Raw genomic sequence first — 16,366 nt, 5'->3', positions numbered from 1 at the left:
TGAAGGTTCTCATTGGTATTAATTCATTGTTAGCATTTAGGACTACCATCATTCCTCCTTTCTTGAGCATACATCATACGGGGCTGACCCACGTGCTATCGGCGATTGGATAAATAATGTCTACGTCCAACCATTTGATTATCTCCTTTTTCACAACCTCCTTCATCGCAGGGTTTAGTCTGCGTTGAGACTCTATAGACTCTTTTTGGTTTTCTTTGAGACGTATCCTATGCATGCAATATATGGGGTTGATTCCTCTTATGTCTGCTAGCATCTATCCTATTGCTTTTATGTACTTCTTCAAGATGCTAAGCAACGCATTTTCTTGTTCTTCTTGAAGCGCAGAGGAAATTATCACTGGCAGAGTTTCATTTTGCCCCAAGAAAACATACTTCAGATGGCTTGGTAAGGTTTTTAATTCCATGGTCGGTGGTTGTTCCAAGAATGGTTTTTGTGCTTTTCTCTCTTCATTTAACGTCAATTTTTCTTCTTTGTTTGTTGTTTCCATGATCACATTGTAGGTTACTACGGATGTGGTCGCATCCTCTCTTTCATTTTCTTCTTCAGACTCATCTTCTTCATTACAACTGGGTTCATTGTCAGAATCTGATGGGTCTTCCTCTTCCGGATACTTCATGGCTTTAATAATTTCAAACCTGAGCTTCTTTCCACTCACATTCAGTGTGATCTCTCCCTTGTACACATCAATTTGAGCACGACCAGTGGATAAAAATGGTCAATATGATGGGTACATCCTTGTCCGCTTCGTAGTCGAGAATGATGAAGTCCGCCGGTAAGAATTGTTAAGTCTTTTCATTCGACATTTATGCTGGGGTAGGCATGGCCCGTGTGTGAGAAGTACTTTCATTTGAGTTTTTTCCTTATTTTCCTTGGATCTATATCCCTCGATACTCTTGATTGAGTTATAGATCTTTAGATGTATGAGTAGAGGCCCTTACCATTTAGTTTCTCTAACTAGGAGAGTTAGGTCTATCTCTACCAGGTCCGTTTTTTGTTGAGTCAAGATGATTTGGGTGGATGAGCATTTTCGATGCTTGGGTTGCCCCATGGGAGAGTGGTTAACTGTTGAAAAAATTGGAAAGGGGGCATTAATTGATAATGCCCCAAGATGCAATAAAGCACTTGAGGGCCTAGGTAGGTGAGGGTGGAGGGGGATGCGGGGGGTGCCTTCTTGGGGGGTGCAGGGTTTCGTAAACTTTTGGGTCGCGCATTTTCGGTGGATTATAGATTTTGTGACTTGATTGCGTTAATGCACTGGTGTGAACTTCCTTGTTCTCCTCTTCTTTGTCACCACGTCCTTAAAATATTTCGCATATTTTGGCATTTGTTTAATCGCTTCAGTGAAAGGGATGTTGATATGTAACTGTTTTAACATGTCCATGAAGCGATGGTACTACACTTCATCATTTTTCTTCTTCTTAAGTCTCTAATGGAATGGTGGCAGCTGTACCTTCACAGTTCCCTGTTCCATAGGCTTAGAAGTGGACGCAACTTCTTGCTCCATCCTAGTGAAATATAAGTCTCTATTATTAACAACGTTACATAAAGACACTAATCTTTTCGTGGTCCAGTCTTATACAAACTCTTTGTATAGGATACCCTCGCTCACATGTCTTCACATGAATGATCAAGATTAGATCATTTGTAGCATTTTACAACACTTGTAACACCTACAAAGTGGGTCGTATCCGTAGTGTCACCAAGATAAGGTACCCAACCTTATCCACCTAATACAGACCGTTCAGGTTATTATTGGAACAAGATCCACTTGTATGTCTCTACATACTTGTTTAAATTACATGAAATAACCTCGGATCTTAGTTTATTGGATTGAGTATATGCTTATAAAATAACACTTATTTTATTAACAACAATATGTTTATACAAATTTTACAAATTACGAGATTACAAAGAGATTTAAGACACCAATCCCAACATCCTTCAGGTTGTTGATGCGTTATAAATGTGATGAAATAATGGTATGAAATTGCGGTGATGAATTATGCGTTTCACATGCAAGTTTTCCAAGTAAAACTCAAGTATAAATTTCACTAGGTTTCCTGGTAAGTCCAGGGTCGAACACAGGGACTACTGAGTTACTATGAGACGGTAAATTTTGATTCCTTTGCGGTGACAAAAACAAATACGTTGGTTGGTATTTTGTCTAAGTATAAATCCTATGCGGCGGGTTTGAGTAAAGAGTTGATGAAATCGAGAATACAATGAGTATGCGATGAACGAGTTGAGAAGGGATTTAGCTAACACTTCCTAAGATTGTGTACAATTTATGCGATCATGCTACACACATACAACAGCATGTCATCTCTCAATGCTAATGCCACAGTTCCTATTTCTACGACGCATGCGATGTATACGATAATGTCGATAGGACTTATGTCTAAGCCTCTATTCTTGTCTATGTGATGATGAATGATACACACATACACAAGGTGATCGCATACTATCATATCCTATTTCTAGGGTGCATGCGATGCATAGTAGCAAACAGAACTTATGTCTAAGTTTCTATCTCTTGCTTATGCGTTCTAATCTGACTCTCTCAAGCCTGGACTCTAAACTGAATCTCTCAAGTCTAGGTTCTTTCTTTAGACTACTCTCTCAAGTATCTCTAAAGGGTGAATGACGCATACATAAGACAAGATGATCGCATAAAGTGAAGATCTTAGGTCATGCTAGCAAAGTGCTTCTCAACCTATTCGAAAATTTAGCTACTCATGCGAAATGTGAAGAGATTGAACAGATGATGAAATGAGAACATTTTATAATTAAAGTTAGAATACAAAACAATAATGAAAAATAGGGATAAGAAGCCCGGTAGCAATGTCTTGCTTCCCGAAGCTTTTTACACTGTCTTTTTACTCTACTCGGCCCAGAAGAATGTTCTTGCTTTTGTAATTGTCAGCCTTCTTTCTTTTTACAGCGCTTCCCGGCAATCTTCTGAGCTAACCAGGAATGATCTCTCGGCGTCATCTTCTCTTCGCTCACCTTCACCTTCTAAGTATAAGAACAACTACAGACTAATGGCTAACTAATTTGTATATGGTCTATCTTCTGTATATGGCGAACTGTGTCGAACTCCTTTAATAATGGTGGCCTTCGGTATTTTCAGAGCTCAAGGTGAAGAGCTTTCCTCTCTAATGATTGCAATGATGGGAGGTCATTAAATCTTCTGGCTGATACGTCGATTAATGGTCCCCGAAAAGTTGAATGTACTTGCTACAGTGTGTCGTTAACAGCTTGTCACCTAAATTCGGATTCGACCGTCATCAGCTTTCCGTCCCATCATGATTTATTAAGCTTTCACCTTGATGCGTCGTCTTTATGCGGCCACCTACTTGGCAAATTCTCGCCAGCGCATACGATCGCATGGCTTTGCGGTCACAATATTTTAATGCACGCAGTCGCTGAATTCCTTGGATCGCAATTTGCTTTGTACCAACGCATTTTTCCTGCACGAAATAAGTAAATTAGCTGTTTTTATGTGATGGGCACATGCGATCACAATATTCTCAGTTTAATGCTTTTGGACATGATTTTGTATATTTTACCATCGTATTCCCTCATTGTTTTACTTATTTGTGTTGTAATAACGTGCATTTCTGCCCGTTATCAGTGTTAATCGCACTATTCCATTCAACCGTAGAAAATTGCCACTACTTCATACATCAAGATTTTATAGAGTAGCTAGATTGGATACATTCAATTAGATTAGCATCTCATCTCTGCACTGGTTGAGAGATGGAGGCCAGAGACGCATACGTTTCATGTGCCTACTTGAGAGTGCACTTGTTACCGAAGTATTATTTGGGTTGCTTGTAGATGGTGAACTTGTTACCGAAGTAATGCATAATAATTGGCTCAATATTTGTGAAATGCTATTCGGTGTGACCCCACCTATTGATAAAATTAGAGGATCAAGATTAAGTTTGACATGGTTAGGGACACAATTTCCAGGACTTGATGATGATGCAGATGAGGAAGCTGTCATGAGATATACGCGAGCGTACATACTACAAATGATGGGTGGAAGTCTGTGATAGCACTGGAAATGTGCTATCTTCTTCCACTTAAATTAGGGTTGTTTAGCTACTTAATTTGGTTAAATTAATTATTTTGTAGGACTCGAGTGTACAAGTAGTCGGATTAAGCGTTTGGGACAAAAAGGCGCTAAAATGATGAAGTTAGAAGCTAAACTGATCAAATGAAGAAGCAAAGAAGGTTGTTGTCCTGTTGAGCATTGAAACACTTTCATTATACCTAAGTCCAACACTAGCTCAACGCTATTGGACAGAATGCTTGGATGCAGGGCAGGGTTGCAACGCTGCTCCAAGCGTTGTAACGCTTCGGAGATGCCCTAACGCCACCATTGCACCACTCGTCAATGTTGCTCCTCCAACGCTCTAGGACAGAATAGGAAACATAGCAATGCCCCCCAGAGCATTGCAACGCTAAGTGTTTTATGGACGTTCAACCTCAGCGCGCGTGCAACATATCGTCAAGGCAATGCTGTGGTGCTCGCCAATTTGCACTGCGGCGTTGCAACGCTCTTTCTAGCATTGTGACGCTACGACCATTTTATAAAAGAACAATTTGGGTCAACCAATTACATCATACCAAGTACACCTAATCTTGAGTGCCGCCACTTTGTTCCAACCTTGTTTTAGCTTCCTTTTGCACCAAAATTCTGTCAAAAAATTCTTCCCCTTTGCCAATTTTATTGATTTCGAACATTTTTCGAGGCTAAAGGGTAAGAACTTAGCTTGGGTTAGTTAGTTTAATTATGTTCCAATTTGATTCTTGATACTTTTATTGTAATTTCATGAGTTTATTATGAATTTATGAGATTTTATCTTGAACATATTCTTCAATTTTCATGTATGGGATAATCTGACAAATTAGCTATGCATGTTTAATTGATTACTTTGATTGGCCCTAATTCGTAATTGCTAGGTAGTCGTCACCTAGAAGCATGAGTTAAGTTAGTTTGTTATCTTAAATTGGGATTCCATTTAGATAAATCTAGTCTAATTAATTGGTAAGACGATGGAAATCGATTAATTAGCTTAGCTTTTCCTTGAATCTTAATGTCTGTTAATTGATTGATTGGTTGAGGGTTCTCGTTTTTTTTCTATTAATTAACTTGATTTTATGGACTACCGATTAGGATTCTAATCGACTAGGTTAAGTTTTAATTCGAATATTCTCACGCATATTTTGAGTAGTCTATGATAGAATTGATGAGAAATGAATTAAACTATAAATACCCAAGCTAAGTATTTTGTTCGATTGATAATTCACACATTCGTTTGCGTTGCACACTTTTCATTTTCGCAATTTTACTTCACAAATATTCACAAAATACCCCTGGTTACTTCCTACAAGTTCCAACTTTTGAGGAATCCAAATTGGTTCTCTGTGGTTCAACCCCGGACTTGCTACTTGTACTACTAGTTAGTATAAGGGGTTAGTTCGGTGCATACAAATTTTATTTGCGTAGTGTCGGGATTGGTGTCCTAATTCTTCTGGTAGTCTCGTAGTTTGTGAACATTTTTTGAATATATTATTATCAATAAAATAAATGTTATTTTATAAGCATTTACTCAATCCAATAAACTAAGATCCGTAGTTATTTTATGTAACATAAGCATGTATGTGGAGACATATAAGTGGACCATGCCTTAAGTAATAACCTAAATGGTCTGTAGTAGATGGATAAAGGAGGGATACCTTATCCTGATGAAACTACAAATACGGCCCGCTTTGTAAAGTCCTACAAATGGTCTAATCCTGACCATTCATGTAGAGACATGCGAGCGAGGGTATCCTATACAAAGAGTTTGTATAAGACTGGACCACGAAATGATTAGTCTCTTTGTATAAAGTCATTGATAATTGAGACTTACATTTCACTAGAATGACCATAGGTGGCATGACCTTAATCCTGGGTGAGTTAAGAACTCCTGCTCATGAGGGAGGTCCTTTGATTTGTATGGGTGAGACTGGTCAAATTGTCAACTCAACAAGCCTACCATTTTAGGGATTCGTTTAATTGGGGAGCTGGGAACTCAGCTACACAAGACAACATAGTGGCCATACCCTCTCCTGGCCCGAGAGGACTTAATCATAGTAGGACTATGACTTATTATTCATTAAAAAATCAGTTGTACTTAAGGAGTTAGATGTAATTACACGGGGAAAAACGGTGAATTGGTCCAGTTGTACTTACAAGCGATTTGTGAAGGGTCATCGCACTGTTGGTTAGTCATATGGACACAGAAATATATCTATAATGTGAAGAGTGCAGCTATCAGTCTTTAGTGGAGTAACCAACTATTAACGGATGGCGAATATTGTGAATAAAGAGTTTAATCAGTTATTCACGTACCATTGGAGCTTCAAGCTACAGGTCCATGAGGTTCCCTTGGTAGCTCAATGGGTTCAAGTTAAGAATTAGATTTTGGGTTAGTTTGAAGTATTCAAATTAACAAGAGGAAATTCATGTGACATAATTAATTTGATATATTAGATAAATTAATTGGAGGAATTAATATAAATATGATTTATATTAAATACCATAAAGTATAACTATGGTTTATATGTTTCATATGATGAAATATTAAAACTATAGGTTATAAATATAATATGATAAGTTGGTTATTATATTTATTTATAATATATTAATTATATGATAATTAATTATTCTTTTTCTTTAACAACCGCATTGAGTGGGAGGTTATTGGAAGTTTTATGGTAACTGTGAGATAAAAGGAAAATGGTTTTTCAAAATACGAAGGTTGATGTAGATCGATCTCACAAAGAGGATAACAAGTAAAAGTGTTTTATTAAACAACAGCATAGAGAGCATACACGATCGAGTTCTAAGTTTACTATACGATAGTTACTCGTTTACTCATTGCTACACGATGAGTAGCAAGTCTATATGATAGGCTTCTTCTTACTAAACGTTCGAGTATCTAGTCTATGCGATAGACTTCATCCATCTCCCACTTTTTCGATCGTCTACCTCCTTCATTTCTCTATCCAAAGTCATACATAGCCTACAACTCCTGGTTTCTCACATCAAGAATACTAAGGTAACTCTTGTGGTGGTGTTTTAGTTCCGTTCGAGGGTCGAGGATCGAGTTGGACTCATAGTGACTGAGATTCATCCAACCATTCGTTGAGATCAAGTCCTAATAATTGCGTTCAAGTTTGTGCTGTTGAACCACTTGCTGAACAATCGAGGGATACTTGAAGAAAGGTTCTTCAAAGGTTTGCATACTCTATCCCTTGTCTGTTCATTTAAAGAATCATGTTTTAATTTAGTTTATGCATAATCATTTCTGTTAGACTATAATTGTTTGTGTTCTTTCTCAATGGGATTTGGAACAATCTGCTTCCGCTCCCTGGATCTCTATGTTTAGATTTCCTTCACGTAGATGCGGATTCACGGACGACAGTGAATTTGGTGGCCGACGAAATTGGTGCCATTGTCAGAGAGCCAACATATTTCTTAACAAGAGAAATAGTTGATTGAGGTATTGCAGAAATAAAAGCTGGCCATTGTATGGACGTCGGCCGACATAAAAGGTATTAGCCACATTGTGTGCATGCATCGAATTTCTTTGAAAGATGGAGCTAAGACTTGTTGACAGCTTCAATGATATCTGAATCCTGTATTGAACGAGGTAGTAATGAAAGAGGTCTTCAAAATCTTGGATGCAAGTGTTATCTATCCTATTCCTGATAGTGAGTGGGTTAATCCTATTCATGTAGTGTCTAAGAAAATGGGTATTACTGTGGTAAAAAAATTGTGAGTGTAGTCTAATTCCTATTAGGGTTCAGAATGGGTGGAGGATGTGTATAGATTTTAGAAAAATAAATGATGTAACTAGAAAGGACCACTTCCACATTCCCTTTATTGATCAAATGCTTGAAAGGTTAGCTGGTAAGCCTTTCTTCTGTTTCCTTAATGGTTTTTCGGGTTTCTATCATATCCCAATTAACCAAGAGAACCAACAAAAGACAACCTTTACAGGTTCCTATGGCACCTTCGCTTTCAGAAGCATACCATTTGGACTATGTAATGCTCCTAGCACCTTTCAGCATTGCATGATGTCCATATTTTCTGAGTTTATTGAAAAATGCATGGAGTTTTTTATAGATGACTTTACTGTATATGGAGACTTGTTTGCTGGTTGTCTGTCTAATTTGTCTAGGGTGCTAAAAAGATGCATTGAGTCTAGCCTGGTTCTTAATTTTGAAAAATATCATTCCATGGCCTCACGTGGCATTGTATTATGGCATATAGTATCTGAGCATGGCATAGAGGAAGACCCTGCCAAGATAGATGTTATTGCTAAGCTCCCTTACCCCACAACTGTGAGGGAGGTTCATTCATTTCTTGGTCATGCAGGTTTCTTCCGCATGTTCATAAAAGACTTTAGTAAGATTGCTCAGTCGTTGACCTCTCTTCTTCAAAAGGATGTGGCCTTTGATCAATGATGATTGCAGGAGAAGTTTCGATGTGTTAAAGAACATCTTCTTCAAAAGGATGTGTACTCCAGTCATTCAGGCTCCTCGTTGGGATCTTCCCTTCGAGATTATATGCGATGCAAGCGACCATGTTGTAGGAGCAGTGTTGGGGCAGAAGGTTGACAAGAAACATCACGTCATATACTACGCTTCAAAGACCCCCAACTCGGCTTAGTGCAGTTACATCACGACAAAAAAGGAGTTTTTAGTAGTTATTTTTGTTTTTAGAAAAATTTCGCTGTTATATTATAGGATCTGAAGTTATTGTCTTTTCTTATCATGCAACCTTGTGTTATCTAATGTCAAAGAAGGAGATCAAGCCTAGATTGTTGAGGTGGGTTCTTCTCCTTCAGGAGTTTAACCTGAGACTTCAAGACAGGAAGGGATGCGAAAATACCATTGTCAATCACCTGAGCAGAATAGTAGCTGATGGAGGTTGTTTCAGTTCTGATGGAGACTTACCTGACCACACTTTGATGCAGGCAGACGGTATTTCCATGACTCCCTGGTACGCTGATATTGTGAATTACTTGACCACTAGTAAGTTCCATCATGGAATGAATAAACATAGGCATGATAAAATCAAGAGTGAGTCGAAGTATTATGTTTGGGAGGACCCTATTCTGTGGAAATTTTGTTCAGGTCAGGTAGTTAAGAGGTGCGTCCCTAATGATAAGTTCTTTTTTGTTCTAGAATGTTGTCATAAGCATGCATGTGGTGGACACTTCAATCCCAAAAGAACTGCCAAAAAAGTCTTAAATTCTGGTTTATATTAGGACACATTATTTAGGGAAGCATATTTTGTCTGTAAAACGTGTGAACGGTGTCTGAAATCTGGAGGATTGTCCCATATGAATGAGATGCCACAATTCTCTGTCCTTTTCTATGAAATATTTGATGTTTGGGGGATTGACTTTATGGGGCCTTTTCCTTCTTCTTATGGGTATGAATATATTTTACTGGAAGTGGATTATGTTTTCAAATGGGTGGAAGAAAAGGCCACAGTTACTAATGATGCTAAAGTGGTTGCAGGTTTCTTGAAGACTAACATTCTATGCAGGTTTGGCTTCCCTAAAACAATCATCAACGATCAAGGATCACACTTCTGCAATCGGGTCATTGCCTTCTTGTTGAAGAAGTACGATTCAACATCGTATTGCCACTTCATACCACCCTCAAACTAATGGGCAGGCGAAAGTGTCCAACAAGGAAGTAAAGACCATTTTGGAAAAGGTGGTCAGCCCAGGAAGGAAGGATTGGAGCCTCCGACTTGACGATGCTCTATAGCCTTACAGGACAGCATTCAAGACTCCTATTAGGATGTCTCCTTACCGGATGGTTTGTGGAAAAGCTTGCCATCTTCCAGGTGAAATCTAACACAAGGCTTATTGGGCAGTCAAAAAGTGCAATTGGGACTTAGAGGCAACTGGGGAGGCCAGACTTCTATAGCTTCAGGAGTTAGAAGAGCTCAGGTTAGAGTGTTTTGATAATTCTTTGATTTATAAGAAAAGAGCGAAGGATCTTCGTGACAGAATGATTGCACCCAAGAAGTTTCAGGTAGGGCAAAAGGTACTTTTATATAACTCTTGATTGAAATTTATGTCTGGTAAACTCCATTCCAAGTGGCTTGGCCCATACCATAAATATTTGCGCTACCTAAAGGCAGCCAGGATTTAAATTTATTTGCTTTCTAGGGTAGATTTCAATTCAGTAATTTTTTTTTATTTTTGTTGAGCCTAATTCTTTCTATTCTTCTCATTTGCTAGGATTTTTTATGGAAAGAAGTTGATTCAAGTGTTCGACATCCTTCCTCCACTCTATTGTCCAAGGAAGTATTATGATCCCTCATGCTTTATTTTGATTACATTGGGGACAATGAGTGTTTTAAAAGTTGGGGGTGGGATGTTTGGATTTTTGGGCTATTTTTTTTTTAATTTGATGATATTATTGGGGTCCTTGAGCGCTGTGCTCATACAATGCTTGCTTGATTGAGTTTTTCTCGTTGTTTTGTTTCTTGCGATGACTAGTCTATGACACACTCGTATGAATCGTTTTTGCATAAGAATAGGTTGGATGAAAGGATTCATAATTTATATGATGTTAATACTGCTTAATTAAGCTAGATTTATCGATTAATTAAACTAGATTTATCTAAGTTAGAATAGTAGACATATTGAGTTGGCAATCTGGCCACTCTCACCCATACAAATCAAATGATCGCCTTCATAGCTAGGAGTTCATAACTCACTTAGGATTCAGGTCCTGTCACTTATGGTCATCCTGGTGAAATGTAAGTCTCTACTATTAACGGTGTTATATAATAAGACTAATTATTTCGTGGTTCGATCTTATACAAACTCTTTGTATAGGATACCCTCGCTCATATGTCTTTACATGAATGATCAAGATCAAACCATTTGTAGCACTTTACAACACTTGTAACATCTACAAAGCGGGTCGTATCTGTAGTGTCACCATGATAAAGTACCCAGCTTTAACCATTTAGGTTATTTTTTAAACAAGATCTACCTGCATGTCTCTACATACTTGTTTAAATTACATAAAATAACCTAGGATCTTAGTTTATTGGATTGAGTGTATGCTCATAAAATAATAACTATTTTATTAATAACAATTTGTTTATACAATGTTTACAAACTACATGATTACAATAGAGATTTAGGACACCAATCTCAACACGGCAAACATCACAACAATTAAAAAAAAAATTGTACAAGCCAAATCTCCAAAACTGCCATATTTCTCTAATTATTTTCAAAATTACAATATTTCACTAATTATTTTTTAAAGTTACAATTTTCCTCCAACCTCCAACTCTCTCAACTAACTTTACCACTCTATCCGACGGATGACCCAATCTCCTTCGCCATAGCTCAAATTCAGATACTTCTGGAACCTTCACTGTATGCATTGTAGGAATTCCTCGTAAATATTAAAGTCCATCATTTCGTTCACCAATGAAAAACAGGCTCCTAGAATTTTGATCTTGTATAGCACATAAAGAAGGTGTAAATCGAACAAAACAATTCGCATCATCAATTTGTTGTGACACCGATATTAATTGCATTGTAAAGCGGGTACAAATAGAACATGTTCAAGTGCGAAATCGGAAAGGACAACACTCCCTCCATTGTGACGACTGCTTTCTTCCTACTTGACATGTTTATAGGACTTGATTGAATTGTGTATGTATGAGTGAGAAATTTTAAATTTTCAGTTGTATGACAAGATGCTCCAGTATCAATATATAATTCACTCCATGTGAACAAAGTTAATATGAAAATCCAACTAGTAGATGCTCCAAGGTGTTTATCACCAAAAAAAAAAAAAATCAATGAAAATCAATGCACAATTCCAAAATCGGTGAGGACACAATTATTCCATCCACCAATAGATTGGATAATTTTCCTTTGCAAATAGATAACCACGTATACAGCACCAAATTGGGTGCCTTCAAATTGAAATCCAAGATGATTTGATGAACCGAGGTGGCAAAAATAGAGTATTTTAGCGACGATAAAATTTCAGTACCGGCGAATGAGTTCGGCGGCAGTAATATAAAAGAAAATTTTATGTTTGATATGCTCTGATACCATGTGAGGAAAACTATTTCCTTTGGTTTTCATTTAGAATGAGAGAATTTTGGTGAAAACCAAAATAGATATTAAAGTACGTAAATGAAAAAATATACAAATCAAATAAAGAAATATATTTCCTAATAAGATAGGAAGCAAATATGAAAATATATTTCCTAACATATTTTCATTAAACAATTGTTTTCATAATGTTCATTAAACAATTGCTTATGACAGTTTTTTACAGGTAATAGTAGCTTTATTTCTTTTTATATATTTACATTTCCAAAATGTTCTTTAAATTTATTTCTAGCTATATATATGTATAACTGAACCCTAGTTGGAGAAGAGTTTTCATCTTTCACAACTAGCATCCTTTTTGGAAATTCGTTAAAATAGTTCTATTCGACTTTTTCTCATTTCACATCCAATTTATTGACAGGCTTTCTTGGTGGAATCTCGACCTGGATGAAGATCGTAATTGTATTTTCCCAAACCTTACGTAGTATCTAATCTTCTTCAATTTTAAAGGAATTTTAGGTTTTTTAATGATTGATTTTTATATTTATGATGAATCTTCATCAGTTGCCTGACTTTTTTTAACCAAAAATTTCTAAAAATATAATACTTTTAATATTTATAATGAATCATACTTATAAATCAGCCAAATTTGACTTTAATGTCCAAACACCTAAAGAATTTAAATTTCAACTTTGAGGTTAGAAATTTTGAGCTCACTTGACTAATTTTGATGTTGTTTTAAAAACTTTTGTGCAACTTTTTGAGATCTAATTGTTGGAAGATGACTTATTCGACCCTTTGGTTGCAAGTTTGGCTCTCCAGTTTGATTACACAGTACTTTTCATCATCCTTTTTTTTTATGTTAATTTTGGCAAATGAATTCAGTTGCTATTAGTCATTTCTCTTCATTTTGATAAACTTACCTACTAGGGTTTATAAGTTTGTTTTCCTGTATATTTATATGTATATGTATAATAACTTTATAACTAAATTGTGGGGATAGCTTAGATGGGAGAGCATTGAATCAAAGATGTGAAGGTCATGTTCAATCCCATCTGTTGCATATTTTTTATTTTTATCATATTTCATATGTAGCCTAAAAAAGAATTATGTGTATGTTTGTATACCTTACATGTACTTTAATATAAATCTTAAAAATCAAATAGTGGGGATCCATATTCATCGCATTTTAGTGTATTCATTATTGTGTTGTCTAATTTATTGGATGCCATGAAAAAAATTGAAAATATGTTTTTGGCATGTTGTTGATTTTTGCCATCAAATATGTTTTTTATCCAATATAATTAATATCTTGAGCATTTGAATTTTGAATTTTATAGATAGTCTTCATGGGATTCAAATGACCGTTAATCTTCAATTATTTATTACTAGTTATAATTTTGATTAATTAGCACTTTTTGTCTTTCTGAGTTCAACATGTGTTGTTTGGAGTTGTTATCCTGTAACCTTTTGGTTCAGATCTTTTTCCATCATATGGTCGTTGTCAAAATGTGGATATGTGAAGAAACGAAGACAATAAAAATATTCCAACAATGAAACTGCTTTGACAACTTCTATAAATGAAACAGTATACAATATCCTTATATTGTCATTAAGGAGAAATACAAAGAGCATTCAGTGTGTAGACTAAAGAAAAGCCTACCGGTTGAAACAAGCATTGAGACAATGATACAAGAAGTTTGAGTCTGTTATGGGTGAGCATGCTACAAAAAAATTGCATCCAACTCTTATGGACAAAAAAAATCCAAAAGATTACATAATTTAGGAAAGACTATCAAATAGGAAAGACAAATTATCAAATTTTACACAAGATTACTTGACTTGTGAAAAGACAAAACACATACAACATCAGTCTTGTCTTAATCGAGATTCCACTAAGTCCAAAACAACCGATAGTTTAAATGTACGAAGAAAAGAAGTCAAATTTTTATTCAAATCTCAGAGAAGATCGAGAAAACTATTTTCAAGAGCTTCCTAAACGTGTGCTTAGTTGTGAAGGTAAAAACTAAAAAGGGTTATGAAAACTAAAATGTTATTTCTAATAATGTCTCCGAAAATTTAAAATCTAAAAAGGTAGTTTTCAAAAATTAGTTTTTATTTTCTGAAATTAACTGAGAATTCAAATGTCTATGAATAAAAATTGTGATAAAACACAATTTTCAAAAATCAAAAACAAAAATTAAAATGACTACCAACTATTAAATCCTCCATTGTGAGCTCTACTAGATTAAGAGATGAAGCAATGAAGCTCATTCTCGGTGGCAACTCAACAAAACATACTCTTCCAACGTATACCTCATCTGCCCTAAAAGGAACCACATGTCTTCCTTAAAAAAAAACATGAGGTCAGTATTGAAATTTTCCTTAAAATATAATTTTACATCAATATTGGTTGATGTTAATACGTTGGTGAAAATTATGGCCCAGATGAACAAGAACTGCATCCACAATCAACAATGACTATAAATTGAAAAATGAACAGCATTCTTAACTCAACCCTAAAGAGAGGAACAAAATTAGGTCTTCTGGAAATTCCACAACAAACACCAAACAAAGAAAACTGGCATTTACTCCATCGCCCATTACATTGGTATCCAACTAAAAGGCTTGTGAATTTGTCCCTTCAAAAACCAGCTCTCATGAATTTGTCTACGAATTAGATATAAATATATAAGAAAAAACTATCACCAGAAGCCAAACCATGGTTGAACAAAACTACTCGTTCATCACTCCTCTTCAACAACAGTTCCCTTTTCGCTCACATAAATACCATCAAGGAACTTCCTGATATCTTTGTTCTTCACATGGCATTTCTGTCACCCAGAAGATAAGAAAAAAGTGAGCATCAAACCGACTATTCCTGAGCAGGCACGTTTTGCAAGCAAGAACCAATCCAAATGTAGCATGGGAAAGAAAGATACCTGGTTAATCAAGGCAGCAGAACGAGATACAAGCTCAATATCGTTACCATCCAAGATTAACTCATCCTTGACCTTCTCCGATCGAACAATAGATACTCCATCAAGCATATCTACTTTTCGCACCTATTGCACAAAGAAAATGGAATCATTGCATCCACACAGATCAAATAGTCTTGAGAAAAACAATTTTACAGAGGATAATTATATTAATAAAAAGGATGGGGTTTTTCATAAAATTAAATTGGAATATGGACTTGATCTGTTTAGATACTTGTTGGAACATAAGGTACATGGCCTATGGATGAAAAAATCAAATGACCGTATTCAATGCAATCATAAATTATGTCTTTTTCATGCACTCAAACTCAATGTTTCTATCAGACTCTCTCGCTCACTTTCTAGTCACAGTCTCTCTTTCACGTTCTCCTCAATCATCTGACCTCTTCCCCTCTAGGCATCTCCTCCTGATTGTTCTTAAGATCTATCTCAACTTCCTAGTACCCAAAAATTGTTTTACCAAACAAAGTTTTCAATTGTTTGTTACCCCTCGCATTTTCCACGTAGTCACAAGTCCTAGTGCCTGACTTTTTGGCGTTTATATTTCAATTTCCCAGCCTAGTGGGTGATTTTATGTTTTAGCTGAAGGTTATTGACTTGTTCAGTTCTTTAAATCTAGCAAATGGTTTCCGCATTTTTCTTGAATTTAGTAATTTGAGTTGCTGACTTGCTGCAAGCATCTTTGTATTTTTCATTCCTGTCAATAGAACCTTATTTGATTGCATTTTTTGTTGTCAAAAACATCTCTCAACCAAAAAAAATGTCCCTACAGTAGATTACACTGAAGCATAATTTTACATGAGTTAGTTAAAGGCTATACATTGAAAAGAATTCCAAGCACAGAAGATAAACTGCAACCCTGATGGCGAATCATGAAATCAGGTACAGACAATCTAAAAATGAAACACTATTCTGCCTTTTTTAGGAAATAAAATATCCTCTTGGTTTTTATCTTAAATACTAACTAATCACAAAAGGAGAAAGATAGAATACTAGACTTCACAGTGCTACGGATTCATACATAAACAAGTTTAGATCAGTAGTCGCTTAATCCTTCTTAACCGTTAAGCCTGAAACATTCGGCATTCAATTATGATAAAATGCAAACGCAGCAGTAAATATGAATCCAGAATCCAGAATCCAGAAACCAACATCCAGATAGTGCAACGAGAG

General features: G+C 36.0%; 1 protein-coding gene and 1 long non-coding RNA gene across 2 annotated transcripts; one reads left to right on the top strand and one right to left on the bottom strand.

The window, feature by feature from the left end:
* Positions 1–8,319: 8,319 nt before the first annotated feature.
* Positions 8,320–9,761, top strand: LOC150031891 (uncharacterized). Its single transcript, XM_090308320.1, has 4 exons — positions 8,320–8,458; positions 8,830–9,117; positions 9,220–9,235; positions 9,368–9,761. The coding sequence occupies exons 1-4, from the start codon at positions 8,320–8,322 to the stop codon at positions 9,759–9,761; spliced, it is 837 nt and encodes a 278-aa protein (XP_090164446.1).
* A 4,893-nt stretch (positions 9,762–14,654) lies between these two features.
* On the bottom strand, positions 14,655–16,328 carry LOC150031890 (uncharacterized). The gene is made up of 2 exons (XR_016525091.1): positions 15,137–16,328; positions 14,655–15,028 (listed from the first exon to the last, which is right to left on the bottom strand). It is a non-coding gene; the product is annotated as an uncharacterized LOC150031890 (long non-coding RNA).
* Positions 16,329–16,366: the final 38 nt, after the last annotated feature.

This window comes from Benincasa hispida, chromosome 12 (assembly GCF_027475165.1).
Source record: "Benincasa hispida cultivar pf3 chromosome 12, pf3_genome.v1.1, whole genome shotgun sequence".
Taxonomy (NCBI): Eukaryota; Viridiplantae; Streptophyta; class Magnoliopsida; order Cucurbitales; family Cucurbitaceae; genus Benincasa; species Benincasa hispida.
Note: the sequence above shows the minus strand (reverse complement) of the source record. Positions and strands in the feature narration are given on the sequence as shown.

Excerpts from the sequence above, each read along its gene's own strand:
- LOC150031891 (XM_090308320.1), top strand. The coding sequence starts at position 8,320 with ATGGCCTCACGTGGCATTGTATTATGGCATATAGTATCTGAGCATGGC. Across the intron at positions 8,459-8,829 it reads TTCATTTCTTGGTCATGCAG|GATCTGAAGTTATTGTCTTT; the intron begins GTTTCTTCCGCA and ends GTTATATTATAG.